This window comes from Syngnathus floridae, chromosome 3, assembly GCF_059516105.1.
Source record: "Syngnathus floridae isolate MCC-2025c chromosome 3, RoL_Sflo_1.0, whole genome shotgun sequence".
In the NCBI taxonomy this organism is placed as follows: Eukaryota; Metazoa; Chordata; class Actinopteri; order Syngnathiformes; family Syngnathidae; genus Syngnathus; species Syngnathus floridae.
The window spans coordinates 13,760,053-13,779,416 of record NC_142415.1 but is presented as its reverse complement, the minus strand read 5'-3'; the positions used below and the strand labels follow the sequence as shown (position 1 = coordinate 13,779,416).

Here is a 19,364-nt window from a genome sequence, read left to right as displayed (position 1 = left end):
TATTTTGCCGTTGTCTGATTGGTCCGTTTGTTTAATTCAAGAAGGCGGTTTGTTTGGAACTTTTAGTTTGCTGGAATAGCGTGACAGAACCTATATTTATTTACATTGGATGTCTCTTTATTTCTTTAGCAGAGTAAGAAGTCGATTACGGTTCTGCGAAAGATGGAGAACCAGATGAAACATTCGTTGCGTCAGCTTGTTCGACGGATACCGACTAAAGTTCTAAAAGTGACGCTGGAGAAGTGGGGCCGTTTGACCTCGGTACAGCTGCAAAACATCGATTTCTCTCTATCCAAATGGGCATTGACGGACGAACTAATCACTCTTTGTGAGGTACTCACTTCTGTAAAATGCACGAACCTAACTCTCATTCATCCATTTTTTGTACTGCTTTGTCTCAACGGGGGTCGCGGGTGTGCTGGAGCCTATCCCAGCTGTCATCGGGCAGTAGGCGGGGGACACCCTGAACCGGTTGCCAGCCAATCACTGGGCACACAGATACGAACCATCTGCACACGCACTCACACCTACGGGCAATTCGGAGTGCTCAATCAGCCTACCATGCATGCACGGGAGAACATGCAAACTCCACACAGGGAGGGCTGAATCAGGGCGGAATCGAATCCGCACCCTCTGAACTGTGAGGCGGACGTGCAAACCAGTGTTTCACCGTGCCGCCCGTATTTACCAATTATTTACAAAAATACATCTATACCAACTGTGTCACCACTCCTGGAACCTTTCTGACACAACTTGTATGCCATTAATTATTTTATTCATTCGATTGAAAGATTATTTCTGGACAAAATAATAATTAGTTCATTACTCAAAATAATTAACCAGTTTGGACTGATTTCATTATTATTCCCTAGTGAGAAAATGGAGGGAGAGGTATAAAGCAGCTACTTGTATGTTGTGTGGTTTGTGGGTCACGTTCCACTATTTTGTTGCAGGAAAACGGATGCAATGTTCGACATATAGCAGAGTTAGAGATGATATGTAAGCCACTCTTACATTCACGTTCTTTGCTCCTAATTTCTGTACCACTGCAACCTGAATGTTCTGTTTTATCCATCTTGCAGATGTCATTGACAATCCAAACCAAGGGATGTGGTGTGCGTTCCAACTCATGGACCCTGAGTGTAAGATCTTGGTCTGGTAATCAATATTGCTTCGGTTTAAGATTGATCATTCAAGCACCCTCGCCCAAAATGAAACTCTTTTGAACATTACTTTATTATTATTATTGAACATTATTTATTATTTTGATTTGGTGCTGATCCATGTTTTGTCATGTCTCTCTCCATACTATCCAGCTGATGCTGCAGCTGTTGAGTTGATGCAGTTCAAGGAACAATTCAAATGTCACCTCAGTGAGCTTGTAAGAAATGTAAGTCAACTATGACAGATTTTTTTTTTTTGCGAGTCCTCGTGCATTGAGTATTGTCACGTAATCTTCACATTTGAAATTCAAGGTGTCTATCAAGATGAAGAAGAATACAGATGAAGCGGTTTGGATACGCATTGCATGGGAGGACAACTTCTCTCGGCCAAACAACATGAGACCAACTTATGTTGTTCACCATCTTCAAACTCCTTACGTATTTGTAACTAGACTGACGTCCAAGCAAAAGCCCCTGTTGTCCCAGGTGGTGAAAAGGAACAAAAGAAATACATTGTATGGGTACCCTGACTTGAGTTTGTCTGAAAATACAACTTTGTTTTTCAGGCTCTGATTATAGCCACCCGACATCAGTCTATTAAGGATGCTAACCTCAGTGGACGAAAACTCTCAGCAATTCGGGACCTGCTGATGCAGCAGTATGAACAGGTAGGCACCATATTCTGTTTTTACCCTTGAATGCTGTTGATAGACATTAAATAATGAAATTAACTTATGTACTGTACTTTTGTGAAAAAAAAAAATGTTTTGTTGCGTAGGTGTTCCCTACAATGTATCCCAGCCCTCTTGTAGAAAGGAATCAAATAGCCTCACGTATGTACAATCATGATCTTCACTCAAAGGCTTTCACACATAATGATGGTTTTGTTTTTTTTTTTGAACAAATTTTAATTTCAGTCAACTAACTTCTGTTCCACAGACCCCCACATAGAGAAAGAACAAGCTAAGACAGAAGTAAACCGACGTCAGATGGCATGTGAAGCGTTTGGTGGTGGCAGGTTACCACAGCTAGAATCTGTAGTTTACAAGGTAACATAAATTTTGCTTGTGATCATCATCATCATCATCATCATGTATTGACTTTTTGGGCAGATGGAGACAAAGTACAAAGGCCCAACAAACCAGAGGATTGCAGAACGAGAGACACCGTTTAAATGCGTCATCAAGTTTTCAAGCACAAATCTGTTGGAGTCATTCCGGCACGGCGCTTCTTCAGGTAACAGCACTGTTGGCCGTACGTACAGATGTCATGAGTCAGTGTAGACAAGATTATCTTTGAATGTGACTGAAACCATTTTCTCATTTATACCACTCAAAAAATGTGTCATGTAAATTTAATATAACACATTACAGTCAGTTCAGACTTTTACATTCATTTTTATGTTGAATTAGTTGATTTAATCAAATCAATATCTCAGTTTATCCACAAGAGGGCGCGCATGAACAAACTAAAGGATCTTTAGGAACGTTTTTGGTTAGATTTTCTATTTTTACAGTGCAGTTTCATTTTCAGTTATGCATATTATGTATTGATATACTTCACAGGAATTGTTTCCACTCCTGTATCAGTTCTGCTTTCATCCATCCCCCGAAAAGGAAGGAATTGTTTTGTCGTCACAGACAAAGTCACAGGACCTTCTGTTAATTGACATTTTTTATACTTGAACGTAATTGAAATGTAATGTTTTTATTATTTTTATTTTGTAATAATTCCTAAATTTTAAGATGCCACGGTCTGTGGAGTTTCACTGTGATTTTTTTCTTTAAATAAAATGCAGCTGTAATAAAACTTTGTGTGTGTTGTTCAAATTACCGTATGTGGCCAACATACGTAACTCAAACATCAAAATGGAGCTATTTTTTTTTTTAGGAGTTGAGATTTATTAGATTATTCAAAAGCTCCTCCAGCTCTTCTGATCAAAACGGCTGTACCCAACATTTGCTTAAATGTAATATAGTATTTTTTCTTCAGGCTCCTTTGAATCCTGTTTTTCATCTGTCCAGTTATCTGCGTTATTCTTCATTTATGTGAATTGTTTCTGAACCACTTATCTGTACATGTAGAAAGGTATTGAAATGATCTGTACTTAACACTTTTATTGTAGGTGTGGTCAAATAAATCATGCCTGCGTCCTCGCTTTTTAGCTTTTTAACGGGGTCCGGACAAAACATTCGCTCTGAAACTTCTTTTGTCTCTGTCTAAGCTATATTTAGGTATTTATTTTTACTTGATTTTGTACTTTTATCCCCCCTACCCTTTTCGCGTTATGCCATTATTATGAAGACCAGAAATCAAGCGCGTCTACCGGAAGTAGCCATAAAGTGCGTCACGGTCTCGTCCCTCTATTGGTCGAGCCAACTGTCAGTCAACAATCGAGCGACGTTATGTCACGGCCCATTCAATCGTTGCGTTGACACGGGAGTGACTGTCAACACAGAAACATGGCTGCCCCTTCGGCGAGCCACAAGACGAAAAACGGAGATAACACCACCAAAGACAACCCCAGTTGTCACGAAGAGCCCGTGTCGCAGCCTCGGGAGATAATTAAACCTTCCATACTGGAGCTGACCAAAGAAGTGAGGACGAACATCCTGTGCACCGTTGCAGGATGTGGCAAGATTCTCCCGAACACACCTGCATTGAACATGCATCTTGTCAAGTCGCACAGAGTGAAGGTACAATGGCTTACAAACCACCAAAATGTTCTTAGAGTCAACCGATCAATGTGGCTAACCTAGCTTGGAATACTGAAAACGTTGCTAAAAAACGCAAGTCATCCTTACGAACTTCGTCGTGTCGCCAAAATGTAGTGATGCTTCAGAGGTGACGTACTGCTGTTTGGTCACCCACAAGAAGTTCCAACATGCTTTACCAAGCTGCAATTGGCTTGAATGCTAATGCTGGGTTCTTTCATCGAGTGGTGATTTTGGTTCACGTGTTTTGTTTTTGGTTTTGTTTTGGCCGTGTGTTGTCCCCGTCCTCATACTGATTTCTGAGTCCATTCTTCGTCTCTCCAAGTGCGTTAGTCATTCATTGTTAAACAATGTGGAGGAGGCAATGAATGTGGCGACCCACGATCAGAGGTTCATTCGTAGGAGGCAGTGATTCACAGTCTCTTCACCAAGTGCTGCCTGTTATGCAAAAGGACTCTGTTTGCACTGACTTGATGAAAATGGGAATTAGGCCTTTTAAAAATTAGAAGGTAGTTTTTAAAGGCTATATTTGAAGTGAAAAGTACACTTGCAGCTTAGGATGAAACACTTTCGAAATGATGCCCTTTTCAGTCGACAGCAAGTGGCAAATTGTGTCATTAAAGGTATTGAATGCACATGAAAAATAATTGAATTATCAAATTGATTATTTTAGGATGAACCCCTGGGCTTGCTATGCGATTGTATCTGAATTTTAGGCATAACTGTGTTAGTGCAGTATTTTTTTTTCTCCACAAAGATCACAGAGTCCCATGAGCACAATGGCACAATTTGTACTTGCAAAGAACGTCTGATGGTAAAAACAAAAAGATTATCAGTGTGTCGACTGGGCACATGGATTGTGTTATTTCTGATCCACAATGAAGTAGCAGTTTTGTCAGATGCAACAACTGTTCTCTGGTTGACATGACCAAGCACTTTTAGATGCACAAATTACTCTGTTTATGTGCGCATTATTCACGAGGTTCGACAGAGAGAATTTTGTGTTTGTATCCTAACACCTTTATTGCTCCACTGGATCATTGCATAACATCTATGTATCTGCTTGTCTCTATAACGGAACCCTTATTTAACATGACGCTGACTTTTGTATCAGATGGAGGTGACCTTGACCACATTTTGGCCGCAGCATGACGTGTTGTGAAGCCTTGATAGTTGTCAATGCACCCGTTTTTTTCTTCTGCAATGAGTATCACAATGCTGATCATTTCTCATATTATTACCTTTCAATAAAGACAGGACAACCCGCTTATGTTAGCTTGTGAGCTGGAGACGTTGGGTAGTCTCGGGTCACTCATGCTCATGCTGAAGAGGGCATGACTATCCTTGCAAGAGAAGTAAAAATACTTGTCTCATGTGTCCTCTGTCGCCCCAGGATGGTATTGTAAACCCCACAGTCAGAAAGGACATGAAGGCCACAAAAAAGCTTTACTGCTGTCCCATTGAAGGCTGTCCCAGGGGGCCTGGAAGACCTTTCTCCCAATTTTCCCTGGTGAAACAAGTAAGCTCTTGCAAAGTTTAAAGCATGATCGCAAAGTTGATTTTTTTTTTTTTTTTGCTTTTGCAATGGAACTGAATCCTTTGTAGACAGCTGCGTTGAAATAATGAATGTTTTCACAGCACTTTATGAAGATGCATGCAGAAAAGAAGCACAAGTGCTCCAAATGCAACAATGGCTACAGCACCGAGTGGGACCTCAAAAGGCACGCAGAGGACTGCGGAAAGACTTACCAGTGTACCTGTGGCTGCCCATATGCCAGCCGGGCTGCGCTTTTGTCACATATCTTCAGGACAGGACATGAGATTCCTACGGAGCACAGGCATGCATTCTTTCTGCCGAACTTACTATTGCTCTTCAAATGGGAGAAGTAGCTGTTATTAATGATCTATGCATTTGTTCTAATTTCAGAATTCCACCTGTAAAAAAGCGGAAGATGGAGAAACTTTCCACGGGTTCTGAAAAGATTAAGATCAATGACTCTGTGATTATCCCTTCCACCCGCGAGCTAATTGAGGATTCGTCATCTTCTGACATCATCCACAGTCCAGACTCTGCCAGTCAGATGTCCAGTGGCCACAAGAGCCTCCAGAAGCAGCTTTTACCCAAACCCAACATGGCATTGGTCAGTGTTCCTGTAATGCAGCTGGCCCACCTCCCCGTTCTGCTTCCATCCACAGAAAGCGGTGCTTTAAGGTCGGTGGTGCTGGCGGTCAACAGCCAAGGCTCTGTTAGCACCCTTCAGCTTTTGCCCCAGGCCTCCGGAGCTGTAGTACCACAGCTGGATGCTACGAGCTTGGGTTTCCAGGATAGCATGCCTACTTCTCGCTCTTGCCTGGGGCCCATCAGCACAGGGGTACAGGTTGGACTTGACGGTCTGGTTGGCGTCCTGGGAACGCAGCGAGGAAGGAGCACCTCGACCAACATCCAGACCGACAAGTCCTACCTTTCCAAAATGCCTCTGGGTGTCGCGGAGGGCATTGGATTGTGTTCCGTGGGAGAATCCTCCGTGTCATCCTGCTCCCAGACGGACATCAGTGTGAGTGCCCAAGTCCTCCTGCCGGTCAGTGTTCAAACCCAAACGTTTGACAGCAGAGTTCGACCCACCTCCACAATAGGCGCTCAGACCGACTGCCAATCCTTAAACCAAAGCGTTTGCCCGTCCTCTTCCTCATCCGCGCCACCGAGCAAAACCAGGCAGACGCAGACCTCCTTCACAACACCGCAATCGAATGACAAGGCTCAGGATCAAGTCATCATGTGCTCTGACCTTTTCAGCGCCGATGCGCTCAGTGTTTCCACCCAGACTGCTCTACAGGTAGATGAATCTCTGACAGCTTCGAGAAGCAGTTTATACGAGGCCGGAAAGGTAGCGGGCGGCATGTGTTTCGGGGTTCAGACCGATTTGCTGAACTCGAGCAACGTGGCGGACAACCAAACCCAAACCATGGCCTTATTAAATGACTTGGAACACATCCTCTCTGATAGCATGTCAGGCCATCAGGTGCTGACCGCTGCCGCAACCGGCTGCGGGTCCAACCTGGGTCCTGTTCAGGAGCAACACGGCGCCATTGACTTTGACTTTGAAGAGTTTCTCAGTTCTGTACACATTCAGACACAGACAGAAGAAAGCCATCTGGAGGGCCTGAACAGTGACGCGCCCTTGGAGTCTTTAGACATCCAGACCCAGACCGACTTCTTCCTGATGGATGAGCTCGATGAAAGCGAGGGACCAAGTAGAACCCAAGCCAGTGACTTGGAGCTGTTCGATACTCAGACTCAAACCGACCTCAACTTCCTTCTGAGCGCCGGAAGCCACGTGCCCCTGAGCAGCATTCTGCGCCATTCAAGCTTTTCTATGAGCACGGAATCGTCCGACACTGAAACGCAGACTGACCTGCATTCATTGGCTCCCTGCCTCCCCGTTCAAACCCCCGTCGGTCACGGCGAGCAGGCGAGGCTTTTAAACAGCACAGAGACGCAAACCAGCCAGGCGGAAAGCTTCGGACACCTCTTCCTCACGAGCAACGAAACGCAGACCGTCATGGATGACTTTTTGTCGGCCGACTTGCTTTGGAACATGGATTCCCAGTTCAGCTCAGTGGAAACGCAGACGTGCCGGGAGCTCTGCGCTCTCTTCCAACAGCCTGAGAAACCAAACAGTTGACATTATTAGTCTTAATGGACGCTGCCTGATCTTTGCAACACATTGCCTGTGTCTGCCTCTATCATTGGAATGAGCGAAGGATGTCCTCCAGTGGTGCGGCAGTGAAGGTGGGAGAAGTCTGTGAAAATGTCTTTGAATCATTCCACTCGGCTCATCTTGGCAAGAGCGTTTCCGGGTCAATCTCCCGACTGCTTTGTGCACTTTATTAGCTCTGTAGGCAGGATGTTTCCATTCCTGACAGTTTACCAGTTTATTTGCACATACATGTAACATAATGTGTCTTGTCTGAAATGGTGTTTATTTCAGTGTTAGCCAGTGTCCCTTTTTGGTGTTTGCCCTGAACCGAGCAGATTAAAACCTAGCACACCAGTTTTACATACCAATGGCTGAATTTAGAGAAGCATCAACTGCATGGGGAAAAAAAAATAAAAATACTGGGCTGTAAAGTTAAGCGTGCAGTCACGTTTCGTGTGTTTAAAATGTGCATGAGCCTTCAATTTGTCTTCAGTAAATATTAATTTTGCTTTTATGCATTTGATGGCTGCTTAGCCAAGGTGAAGGTTAGCACACAACTGCAGAGCCGGCCAAGTGTTACGGTTTCCATCTGAAGCCGGGACAAAAAAAAAAAAAAAGATAAAGCAGTTTCACAAGGAAAAAAATAAATGTCAGCTGTATTTGTCCTTCGATAAAATCCTTGACTTATTCATTTGCCTGATGTCAATGTATACGCTGACAGCATTCGATGGCTGTACCCAAACACAGCTGACTAACATTAGCTGCTTTTATGGCACAAAGTTAAGAAAATGATCGATTTCATTCCTTTCATTCTGAATTACTGTTTTTTGGTCATTCAAAGCCATTTTTTTTTTATTTTTATTATAACATATATCAACCGGGTTGCACTGAGTTACCTCCCATTGTGTCATCTGAAATTGCTGAGGTGCGCCAAGCATTGAAAGCTCTACGTAAGAAACAAAGAGCGATTATTTTAACTTTTTGGTGCCTTAACCGTAAGTGGTTTTTTTTTTATTTTTTTTTGGAACTGTGAACTATTTGGAAGACCGACATGAGCTCATGATAGCTGCATGGTTACATATTTTTATTATGGTTGCATGCTGTACCTCGTGATTTGCGTTCAGGCTTAAGCTGTCTCACTTGAAATGTTGTATTTGACTGAAAACATTTTTTTTGATAGTTCTGGAAGCTCATAACCAATATGGTCTATTTTCCTATGTTCATGATTCTTGGCAGATTCAATTACCACATTTTATTGAGTACTTAGTTTGCGTTTCGACATAAGCATAAGAACAATTAGACTCATGTTACTACTTTTGTTCTTAACTACAAAGCATTTCCTTGCATGTATTTTCATGGCACAATATGCTTTGTTTAGTATAGAATTGTACATGTTGCCTTGATTACATGTTGCAGCTTAACAACTGAAGTTCTTAATAAACTGCTGAAATGGAATAGCTGTCCTCATTTTAAACTATAGAAATTGCCTTATGTGCTCTTTAGATTAAAACAAGTTAAAATAAGCATTTGACATTTTTCAGGAGACATTCTGAACGCTTTTGAAGAAAAGATGTCCATAATGGTTCTCAACTAAGAGACTTGCTGTGATGGGGTGGTCTGACAAGAGCTCATATCCATTTTGATGTTGCGTTCTAATTAAACTGACAAAGCACGGGGGCTTAGCTGTTAACGACAATCCCAAATCAGTCTTTATAGTTTATTATGCGTGGGCAGGAAACATTGGTGCTGCTAAGTGACAGTCCAAATCATATTGTAACTGGGGTTTTTTTTAGGTGTAAAAAGCTCAGAAACATTGGCATGTGAATCCTTGTTTAAAAAAAAAAAAAAAACTTGCTGACATCTTTGGTTTTATTTTGAAGTCCACACTTCTTATAAATGTTCCTGAGCTATTTATGGCATATAGAGCTGACTTGGTTGGTCCGTCATTTTATTGGAGGTAAAAATGTGAAGTTTGTGATGGGAACAACTTTGCTTTTGGTTTGGCGTTTTATGGGTTTGGATGGCCTGCCCTTGGACATATTTGGGGATAAGTGTTGGAGGTGCAAAGGAATCCCGCTGACATGCCCCCTCTCTTCATGTAGAAGATGTGACAAGTCTTCTTCTGCGCCATCCAGTGCATGGCATTCTGGGGAATCCGGCTTCTGACTTGACGATGTGGATTTTTTAAAGTAATGAGGGCTTGATTGGGATTCGCTACAATGCTCTCCACTGATGGCTATTGTGTCGCCATGAAATGTCTCCGCGTGCGAGGAGGGCGGGTTGTCTGTTGTCTCCTTACGCAGCTTTGGTTTCTTGTCTTTCTTTTGCGGAAGAATAATGCAGCTAACTGGAGCAACTCTGTCCCAGCCCCGCACCTACCGCAAAACAAAATGTAATGTTTTGATATAACCGTCATCAGAACTACAGTCGCAATTGACTTAAGAATTGAAAAGCACTCACGGCCTCTTCCCAACCGCAGTAGCAATGATACTCGTGTGGCTCCAGTTCTTTTAAAAAAGCCTCCTCACTCATCTCGAGCAAGACATCGACGTGCATCCTTTGTGCTTTGTAAAGCTGCTCCTCAATGGCGTCATCTTGATCAGGGGTTTCTTCATCTGATCCATCCATTGCTGTAGGGTCCTTTATGTGAGACACAAAGGTGATTGAAAAAATAAATTAAAATGGTTGCTTACCAAATAAATACCGCAGATTTTAAACAATATGTCAAATAAAAATGTGATTACTAAACATTTATGAAGAAAAAGAAACATTTGTGGGATCTGGGGTTGTTTTCTTTACCATTGTCTTCCACCCAGCAAGCATATAAGAAAAACTTAAGTTTGCTTATTTCAATATATCTTTAAATCCTGATTTCTACTGACATTATCAAGATCTAGTGGTTGTCAAAAACATTTAAAACACTTAAATGAATAAATGAAAAAAATGCCCATAACACTAAGGTCATTTCAGGTAAAGTAGACATTATAAAACACGTGCATTGAATGAATTGCAGAACTTTTTCTGTACTTTCTATAAAACTTTAACGAATGCATGCACAAATACATAAATTTTAATTTGCAGCTCACGTGAACATCATCAGATGATAAGCATCTCGAGTCTGTGCAATTACCATTCATGCAGACATGCACCTTGAACATTTACATGCAATCGCAGTCATCATATCCTGTTCACGTTGACAAGAGCCGGTCACACGGTGGATGCATTCATACATACGTCAGAGGGTGATAATGGCCGTGATGACGTATTGTGCTTTAAACGCTACGTTAAAACGCCGTGACGTCATGCTTAAATTTCGCCGGGTGTTCGTCGATCTCAAGTCGCCAAATATGGCGTGACACCGGCAAACACGGTTGCGTGATAAAACGCTTGCTTTTAAACGCGAGCAAAAAAGCAGTTGTGCTACTTGGTCACTTGCAAATGGATTGTCTTTCGAAAGTTGTCTCATTGCGAATTATATTCGAATCTAATGTCTGCAAGGTCCATTTGTTTGGATAGCTGCAATAACGCGCGTGAATGTTCCGTTTCACACCTTTCACGTATTTGAAGGCGGATTCCACTTTTTCACATCCTGGTAAGTGCACAAGTTTACAATTTCCTTAGAGTAATATCATTAGTTTCAAGGAAAGCTTCTTTTGTGCTTTAGATGATTATTGAAGCATTGGATTCCAACGCAATTTAAAAAAAAAAAAAAGTTTTGTTTGGGTGGGTTACTTCAACCAGTCCAAACAATTTTCCTTTCTCTGTATTTTAGATCAATGGCACAATTTATCAGCATTTGCTCACAATTTATGAAAGAATTGCAATTTGTAAGTGCAGTACATCCAAACAAAAATGTATTAATTTTATTTGGTAGTTGTGCAGGTAAGTGTTTCTGAGTCTTTATTGTGCCAAGGAAAAAAAAAATCTCGTCACACTACCAAACAAAAAAAAGTATGACTACTGAAATAATGTTAGTCTTATCCCAGTTTACATGTTAAATCTGGGCCTGTTGAATTGAGCACCAAGAGGATTGGCTCGCCATGCCTGTTTGTATGAAGGGCAACAGGTGGATGCACAGATTAAATTGCACCTTCTACTGTCTAATATAAGAGCATTTAATTGTTTGCTCGTCATTGTACATCATTTGTCAAGACTGACAAATGAAGATTTATTTTATAACTGACAACTGATCATTTTTAGACAAATAACATGAACTTAGATAATGATGTTCCTGATGAGCTCGAGCAGCACACGAGTGTAACCTCTTGAAGTCTTATTTCTTCCAATTGGAGGAAATAAATTCCATATGAAAGTTTTACAAATGGGAGTGTGGATTGTTGCAACTAAACATTTCAATGTGACATGTTTCCCAGGGTTCCCTGAAACAATAAAACACCAATTGGCTTGTATTTAGTTTGGGGGGGTATTGATAGTGTTTTTTTTTTTAATTGTAACAATATATCCCTAGTTCTCAGACGTGATCACAGCTGATGTGAAATGTTGAAACCAGGCAGAGCAGAATTTGTGATTTTAAAGCTGTTGGCCAGACAGATCAAGGAAGTTGAGGATGATGGAAAGCAAGCAAAGTTGTAAGCAGAAGAGGAGGTAAGTGGGTGTATTGGAAAGCAGGCAAAGTGTAATGTGAAATGACAAAGAATGGAATAGCACTTATTTCAGAATGATTGTGTGAGAAAAAGGAGCTCAGGTGCAAGCTCAACACTTGAGATAGGCCAATTACAGTTTCTTAAAAAGATAATACAGTCAAGGGGCAAATGTTATACAGGGACGCCACGTTTCTCCCATTTCAAGCACGATTCTAACTGGACAATGTTCGGCCTTACCACTTTCAATGAGGCTGACCCTTTTCCAAACCGTTTTATTGACTGCTCTTACTGAGGCTTTCAATCTTCCTTCTGGCCGAGCACTTTGCCTGTCTATTTAATGATTCATGTTGTAGAACTTTTCCCACTACCTTAACTGCCACCATAGAGATGTCTCTTTTGAGCCTTTGGCCCTACATGAGCAGTCTACATGATTTTGATAGCTTTAAATGTATCATGAATGGGCTTACCCACTTCATTATGTTTTATGATGCTTTGTCAGCTTTAGATTTAACCTACCGAGTGTAACGGGTTTCGTGTTGTTACTTGACGTAATAAGGTTGCCGTTGGTTGTATATGACCGAAAGAGGTTTTATTTTCCTTGCATGTTTCAGCTACTGCCGTCGCCTTCGTCTGATGGCATAAAACGGATGAAGAAGATGCGTCAAAGTAACCTCGTGGCCCTCTGATGAAGGAAACAGTAGTTGCAGAAACATGTTAGTCAAATAGAAACCCTGTACAGACCCTTAAACAGTATTAACCTACAAAGTATCTGAATAACTTTCTTCTGCAAAACCTTCAGCATTCTATCCAACCCCAATTGCTGGGTCGGTCCATAAATTTGAGTCTTAGTGAACTTTAAATTGCATGAATTGCTTCATGTTCCCATGAATTAGTAGTGTGATACAGGAGCCATTCACTGCAATCCAAAGGAAAAAGTCCTTTCTCCAATTTCTGTTTGCTCCAATTTCTGGCGTCGCTCAACATAAAAGAAAAAGATCTATAAGCTAAAGTTAGCATTGCTGTTTACCTATTATTTCAAACATGGCCCCCCCACCCCTCCTTCATGGACAACAGGTACGAAAGGAAACACGAGGAAGTGCCATTGGAATGTCGCCTTACCAGTCTGCGCAAATTCACAATCCCCGTGGCATGCAGATTGCTGTTTCCTTGTCAGACACGCTTGTATAGCCACTACTATAATATAATTTGTATTCACCTCAAGCTGTCGTTCTTGACTGAATGAGTTCCCTTTCAATCCACTGTGGGGCGAAGTGACGGCTTGTCGGTGAGCGACGCGGTCGCCATGGCAACACCCCTTGCAGTCTGTGACGCAAAAAAATGGGCCGGGCGGAGGTTTCCCTGCTGCAGCCTGTTCGATCACGGACGGCGGATTGACAATTGCTTTATGTTAAATACCTTTGTAGCGGAGCAGTACGGACGAAAGCCTGAACGCTTTAAGGATACTAGTGTGGTAACGTTAAAGGTACTTAATTGCACGTGAATTATGGCGTTATAACCTCAATTTGAGAACCATCTCATCTCCAGCGATGTAACGTTCAGATCTGCACGTAGACATCACATTTAAACCACGCCACTGTTTTTACGTCATATAGACAACACACGCAAGAGGGCGGTCTTTACCCGGTGGAAGTGTTATGAATTTACAACTATCAAGTGTGAAGCGCCGTTTTCTTACCACCCCCTCTTTATACGTTTAAACTGACAGATTTGATGAAATAATCGGCGCTCAGCAACACCCGCGTCAATTGGTCCCGGACTCAGAAGTCGAAGTGACGCAGCGACGGCGCCAATCCGCGAGTGGGACACTGACACCTGACGGTTTGGTTTCCCCAGTCGCCGGTCTCCACACGACCACCGAGTTCGGCTCTGCAGTGCAGGGGCTGCGCCGTTGTATGGAAGCAGAGCGTGCGCGCCCTACCGTGGACATGCTGCCGCCGAAGACCTGCCTGCCCAGGAACTACAGCTGCATCGCCGGGCTCTTCGGAAGCCTGGCCGCGGCGAACCCTCGTCTCGACGATGGGGACGATTTTGACATCATGAACGGCACCTGCGAGCCAGCCGAGAGCCCCGTAGTGGACGAGAGGCCGCGGGGCCGGGAGACTTTCCTTAAGCCCCCGCAGAGTCCAAGCCTGCGCCGGAGGTGCAAGTCTCTTCCCACTCCCACCGAGAGGGCCAAGTTGGAAATCTCCCGCAGCAGAAGTCCAACAAGTCAGAAAAAGGTGCGCTTCGCGGACTCTTTGGGTCTCGAGCTCATCTCCGTGAAGCACTTTGACGACTCGGACGAGCCGGAGGTGCCGGAGCGCATTTTGGCCAAGTTACCCAAATCCACGGACTTTAATAACCACATGGCTACTACAAAATTCCCCCGACCCCTCGCGCAGTCTGTGTTCATGGAGTTGCAGTTCACCTGCCCGGGCACCCTGCCCGGTTTCGAGCAGAAAGTGCGGGAGGTGAAAGTGATGCTGGAGAGCGTGGAGACGGACGACTTCACCCTGTCGGGCTTTGTGCGCGTCTTGAACCTGGCCTTCGAGAAGAGCGTCTCTTTGCGCTACTCACTCAACAACTGGATCACCTTTATGGACAGTTTGGCATCCTATGTGCCCCACTCGAGCGACGGTGCCACCGATCGTTTCTCCTTCAAGGTGGTCATGCCTACCTACATGGAGAACGGGGGCACGCTGCAGTTCGCCATAAAATACACGGTCGACGGAGAGGACTTTTGGGATAATAACAACGGGAATAACTACAAAGTGCGGCGTCACCGGTTCAAGATGTCTCCACCGAAGGAATGGGAAAACGGATGGATCCACTTTATATAAGCTCACTTCCAACGCGTGCGTAATTTGTGCGTACATTGAACCCCCGGGTGCCGTTTAAAATCACTAACCGTGTTCATGCGTGGGGGGAAATGCCATGAAATGTAGCGTGAGCGTTTGAGGTGCCCGCTGAGGGTAATTTGCCTTGATGTCAGGGCTCTGTACAGCTCGGTGCCCTTTGGAGGGCACATCCACATTATGTAACATGCAAACACGTGACGGAGGGAAACGTGCCGGGCCATTCCGACCTCGGGCATCATTGCTTTTTTTGCAGGAGATGCCACAACATTAATTGTTATGGTGAGGTGCCAGTTTATTCTTGTATTTTTTTTTTTTTTTTTGCACGGCAACAATAATATGGCTTATTAATAGGCAGGAAACGCACAATGTGGTGGCGCTGCCTTGAAAGTGTAGCTTGCGTGAATGGGCTTGGGTGATAAGAGGTTGTCTACCACTATCTTCCAAAGTTATTAGAATATACTGTAGCTCATTCATCTATTATGTGATACCATTAATGCCTTTATAACGCATGGAAGCAGAGCAGTTTAAATTCTGCTAAGCAAATATATTTCCGGTGATTACATTGTTGCAGTACAACTCAAACGGATGGATCCCCAATATCCTAATTTTGGTCATTATATTCATAGACTAGATTGTATCTAAAACACTGAGATCTTATTGTTTATTAACTCATTCCCTTTTGAAATTGTTGCAAGAGTAGAGCATAAAATTCCTATCTTTTGAACGTTATTGAAAAGATTGCTATTTTTCAAAACAAATATTTTCCCTTTCAAAGCTCTTTTTCACTGGTGATGTTCTTTGCAATGTTGTCTATAGAAGTAAGCAAGTATGAAAATCATTGTTTAGAACTGCTATGTCTACTGTCGCTATTGAAGTGCTTTCCAATATTATCTGCGCCGCTGACATTTTTATCCGGGTGTCCCAAACTTTTCAACTCTCATTCCAAATTACAAATATGGCTCCCCTTTGATCAAGCTGACTCAAACATGTCAGCCTTATCAAAACAGTGACATGATGCACAAACCTGTGACAAAAAACATTTTTATTACTACTACAGAGGACTTCTAATCCTCCAATTAATGGTCCTACAACTTGATGATTAATATAATTTCCTTTCTGCATTTTAACTCTGAGTGACCCAATACATTTGGAAGAAGTTTGGCAAACCCTGGTTTTTATAAATGAGTTTTCTATTCACTTGTTAGTTGTCTTCCGAATGAAGCTTCTTATCGATAATTGACTCTGCTCTCACACTGTATTGGTTTTGGTGTTGCTCACATTTGGTGTGTTTTTATTTTGTGTGTTGATGCGACTACTAATCTGAACACTTCTGAATCCTCTCTGGCTTCATTCTGAACATCGCTTTGTTTACATTACAGTAGTCTCAGAAGGGAGCTCTCGATTTAATGATGCAATCCGGCTGATGTCTACAAGTCAAAAAGTTTTCCAGTAAGCACTTAGCTTTTGAAGTACTTCCCCTGTAAAGCGCCCAATCAATCTCAGAATCAAAATGTTTGATGGTTCAATGTAGGCCTGCTTAAATAAGAGCTCGGCTGCCGGAGTTGACATTTGTCTATGCATAGCGTTAATTTGCTCTGAGCTCTGTCTCATTCAAATGTGACTTACATGTCGGGCGATGGTGTTAGTTTTTAGAGACTGCTTAAGTATCCATAAAGGAAAATATCAACAGTTAAGAACGGATGCATCAGTATAGCAACACAAGAGGTAACATAGTTGATTTAGTAGTCTAAATAAATTCAACTTTATGCAGTTGTTAGCGGTACTGGGACAATTTTTGTTTCTACATGGCACCATCCATGTTTGCCAGCTGTTCTTATTGTTGAATCCCTGATGAAGGGCTGTTGTCAGATTCCGATTTTCATTTAACTCTTTATGTAATGCTTCTCATCAGAGTTCACTGATAGTGATCTATGTAACAATGTACTGTATTGTAAGTGTCAATGTCTCATATTGAATGTCTTCATTGTAATGTGTATCTTAAAAGTAGGTTGCAGAGATGCAACTGGTCCAGTTTTTGTCCCGTGATGTTGAAATATAAAAAACAGCAACTTGAAAGCACATAATCGGATCTTAAAATATTAAAAAGCAAAATGTGTATTAGGGAAAATGTGAAATTTACAACGTCACAGAACTGAGATCGTTTGCACTGTTTCAAGTGTGCGCATACCGCCTTAGTTTAAAAGGTTTACCAGGTGGAAGGTCGTAAGTGCTTAATTGTGAAGAAAATGTGATTGGCAATGGTTGGAAACATGTTCGTTGACAATCGTCAAAAGCACGTTGGTATATTGAAATGAGCGCGAGCGACTTGTGATTGTAGCTGCTACTGGGTGAGTTGACTCGGTGCCACTTTATTGCACTTTGACAGAGGAAAGGGAACGAGAGAGTTGACAGGATGTACATGTGGAAATAGTTTTTGTTGCGAAAATAACTTCAGAATTCACTGCTGTGTTCTCTCACTGAGTAATGCCTAGAGTCTTTTTGGAGTCAAATATGGAAAACTGTATGCCAGAGATTATTTTCCCATCAAGCATTTTAATGTCATCTGCAATGTCCTTAACCTGTACTGTCCCCTCTGAATGTTAAATCATCTTTGTCTGCATGCACAACTAAAAACAAACCTTTATTTTTCTGTTGATTTAATCATAGGACCACTATTTTATTAAATAAATGCTCAATAAAATTGTTGAAACAAATACTTTTGGCAGTCTTTTTTTTTTTTTTTAACACACATTATGATATTGTGGTACGAGTGGTGAGAGACCTCAGAGCTGCAAATGTGATCCTATCTGGTCATTTGAGCGCCTCATTTTTCAAAGCTGCTGGTCCCCTTCGGAAAAGCTGCACATGCACTGCAGTGTGATGTCGCTCTCGCCATTGCCGACATGGCTGCAGACTTGTCCTTGAAATGACGCCGGACTGGGACTGATGCACCGCCCCTCCCTTTTTTTTTTTTTTTTTAGTCAGACACAAGAGGTGTCTATGTTTATCAAATCAATACTCCCAATCAGACAAGCCTGCCAAATGCGTCATGTGCGAAATACCGTGATATATAAAAACATAAAAAGGATGTAAGTACGGTGTGTTAGGACAAACAGTCACATCTAGGGATTAGAGTTAAGAAAATAGCTACTTCTTCATTATGGATGTTTTAATCCTATACCTTAACGATTCTCATATTGAGTCTAATTGGGTGAGGAAATCTAACAATACAAATGATATATTGTTCACCATTGTTATTTATTGTATATCAATACATAAATAATGCGAAATAAGTTTGTGCAAGTTGCAACTAGTTCCATTAACCTTTTTCAAAATGAAAAATTTGTAAGTGTTTCAAGTAGCCCCATTATCACCCTTTCACATTTAATGTTTAGCAAATTTTTCTAGTGCTTCTGCTGTGATATTTTGGAAAACTTCAGAGCTGAAAAGCACTTATGCATGATGACAGTGCTGTGCAAAAAGTCAAACAAAAGATGGCTCATAACCAGAAAATGTGAAAGTAGGGCAATCGTTAGACAAGATTAGAACATCGATAGGGTTCTGGATGGCTCTTTGTTTACCGAATCGTGCTTTGGCGTTGTAACGCAAATATTTGGAAAAAGTCTCAAGTAGAAATTGAAGAAGAAAGATACACATTTTTTTTTCTGTGCAAACACCACTAACAATGGTCTAAAACTAAATGTTGAGTATTTCATGTGAAACACTGGTGGTTTACAACCTTATTTCTCGTGTTTTTTTTGTCAAATTCAAAACAAGTTTTAGTGATGTAAAGTACATGATTTGAAATGAATTAAAACGAGAGTGATTTTATACGTATTTTATCTCCGGGGACTTTTTTGAGGCAAATTAGATTAATTAATTATAATACTAGTGGATTCAGACTTGCCACAAAAAGAGGAAAATACTTTTTTCTTTTTTAAATTAGTTTTCCAATTATTTTAAAACTTTTTTTAAATCAAGTCTTTCTTTTTATAAACTTTTTTTCCTGTAGGTTACTTTAAGATCCTGCATATGTTTTGTTAACTGAACAGCTGATCATGACTCCCTCTTATCTGACCTTCACCCTTTCTATTTTTACACTGGTAAAGGGTCCTATTGAAATAGTTTCCCAGGGTGTTGTTGACCTTTGTCCTTATTCGTCCTTGTGGATAGTAAATGTATGGTCTTGTTGATGAAATTGATCAAGTTGATAGATTAATTTATGTAATATGTGTAGCGAATTAGACACCAAAACACGACACAGCACTGGTATGTTTTATTCTGAAAAGGCATTTTGTGGTAAGCAGTGCTGCTATGCAGTCGGGTA

At 41.8% G+C, this 19,364-nt stretch overlaps 4 protein-coding genes across 13 annotated transcripts; 3 read left to right on the top strand and 1 right to left on the bottom strand.

Moving 5' to 3' along the window:
* Nucleotides 1–17: 17 nt before the first annotated feature.
* Nucleotides 18–2,972, top strand: cenpn (centromere protein N). The gene is made up of 10 exons (XM_088371005.1): nt 18–333; nt 954–999; nt 1,083–1,142; nt 1,317–1,390; nt 1,476–1,649; nt 1,730–1,831; nt 1,942–1,996; nt 2,103–2,212; nt 2,276–2,399; nt 2,729–2,972. The coding sequence occupies exons 1-10, from the start codon at nt 163–165 to the stop codon at nt 2,830–2,832; spliced, it is 1,020 nt and encodes a 339-aa protein (XP_088227131.1). The 5' UTR covers nt 18–162; the 3' UTR covers nt 2,833–2,972.
* A 595-nt stretch (nt 2,973–3,567) lies between these two features.
* atmin (ATM interactor) lies at nt 3,568–9,030 on the top strand. 3 transcript variants are annotated; one of them, XM_088370995.1, is made up of 4 exons: nt 3,568–3,859; nt 5,271–5,396; nt 5,516–5,715; nt 5,805–9,030. In XM_088370995.1, exons 1-4 carry the CDS (start codon nt 3,626–3,628, stop codon nt 7,558–7,560), a joined length of 2,316 nt encoding a protein of 771 aa, XP_088227121.1. In that variant the 5' UTR covers nt 3,568–3,625; the 3' UTR covers nt 7,561–9,030. The 3 variants fall into 3 exon arrangements, with proteins under 3 accessions (XP_088227121.1, XP_088227122.1, XP_088227123.1); XM_088370996.1 differs by lacking the exon at nt 3,568–3,859 and adding an exon at nt 3,954–4,500; XM_088370997.1 differs by lacking the exon at nt 3,568–3,859 and adding an exon at nt 3,956–4,386.
* On the bottom strand, nt 8,445–14,267 carry c3h16orf46 (chromosome 3 C16orf46 homolog). 5 transcript variants are annotated; one of them, XM_088371007.1, is made up of 3 exons: nt 14,119–14,267; nt 10,036–10,215; nt 8,445–9,950 (listed from the first exon to the last, which is right to left on the bottom strand). In XM_088371007.1, exons 1-3 carry the CDS (start codon nt 14,125–14,127, stop codon nt 9,519–9,521), a joined length of 621 nt encoding a protein of 206 aa, XP_088227133.1. In that variant the 5' UTR covers nt 14,128–14,267; the 3' UTR covers nt 8,445–9,518. The 5 variants fall into 5 exon arrangements, with proteins under 5 accessions (XP_088227133.1, XP_088227136.1, XP_088227135.1 ...); XM_088371010.1 differs by lacking the exon at nt 14,119–14,267 and adding an exon at nt 13,396–13,552; XM_088371009.1 differs by lacking the exon at nt 14,119–14,267 and adding an exon at nt 13,299–13,464.
* On the top strand, nt 10,727–17,751 carry LOC148400671 (protein phosphatase 1 regulatory subunit 3E). Of its 4 annotated transcripts, XR_015857488.1 has the most exons (4): nt 10,727–11,167; nt 11,348–11,402; nt 12,044–12,180; nt 12,791–13,245. XR_015857488.1 is itself a non-coding variant. In XM_088371002.1 (3 exons), exons 2-3 carry the CDS (start codon nt 12,143–12,145, stop codon nt 15,017–15,019), a joined length of 1,152 nt encoding a protein of 383 aa, XP_088227128.1. In that variant the 5' UTR covers nt 10,903–11,167; nt 12,044–12,142; the 3' UTR covers nt 15,020–17,751. The 4 variants fall into 4 exon arrangements, 3 of the variants coding, with proteins under 3 accessions (XP_088227128.1, XP_088227129.1, XP_088227130.1); XM_088371002.1 differs by lacking the exons at nt 11,348–11,402; nt 12,791–13,245 and adding an exon at nt 13,906–17,751 and having other exon boundaries at nt 10,903–11,167; XM_088371003.1 differs by lacking the exons at nt 10,727–11,167; nt 12,791–13,245 and adding an exon at nt 13,906–17,751.
* The last annotated feature ends 1,613 nt before the right edge of the window (nt 17,752–19,364 follow it).

Excerpts from the sequence above, each read along its gene's own strand:
- cenpn (XM_088371005.1), top strand. The coding sequence starts at position 163 with ATGGAGAACCAGATGAAACATTCGTTGCGTCAGCTTGTTCGACGGATA. Across the intron at positions 1,000-1,082 it reads AGCAGAGTTAGAGATGATAT|ATGTCATTGACAATCCAAAC; the intron begins GTAAGCCACTCT and ends TCCATCTTGCAG. Across the intron at positions 1,832-1,941 it reads TGATGCAGCAGTATGAACAG|GTGTTCCCTACAATGTATCC; the intron begins GTAGGCACCATA and ends TTTGTTGCGTAG.
- atmin (XM_088370995.1), top strand. The coding sequence starts at position 3,626 with ATGGCTGCCCCTTCGGCGAGCCACAAGACGAAAAACGGAGATAACACC. Across the intron at positions 3,860-5,270 it reads TCAAGTCGCACAGAGTGAAG|GATGGTATTGTAAACCCCAC; the intron begins GTACAATGGCTT and ends CTGTCGCCCCAG. Across the intron at positions 5,716-5,804 it reads GAGATTCCTACGGAGCACAG|AATTCCACCTGTAAAAAAGC; the intron begins GCATGCATTCTT and ends TTCTAATTTCAG.
- c3h16orf46 (XM_088371006.1), bottom strand. The coding sequence starts at position 10,733 with ATGTTCAAGGTGCATGTCTGCATGAATGGTAATTGCACAGACTCGAGA. Across the intron at positions 10,216-10,661 it reads TATCATCTGATGATGTTCAC|GACCCTACAGCAATGGATGG; the intron begins GTGAGCTGCAAA and ends TCTCACATAAAG. Across the intron at positions 9,951-10,035 it reads ACTGCGGTTGGGAAGAGGCC|GTGCGGGGCTGGGACAGAGT; the intron begins GTGAGTGCTTTT and ends GTTTTGCGGTAG.
- LOC148400671 (XM_088371002.1), top strand. The coding sequence starts at position 12,143 with ATGATGGAAAGCAAGCAAAGTTGTAAGCAGAAGAGGAG. Across the intron at positions 12,181-13,905 it reads AGTTGTAAGCAGAAGAGGAG|ATTTGATGAAATAATCGGCG; the intron begins GTAAGTGGGTGT and ends TTAAACTGACAG.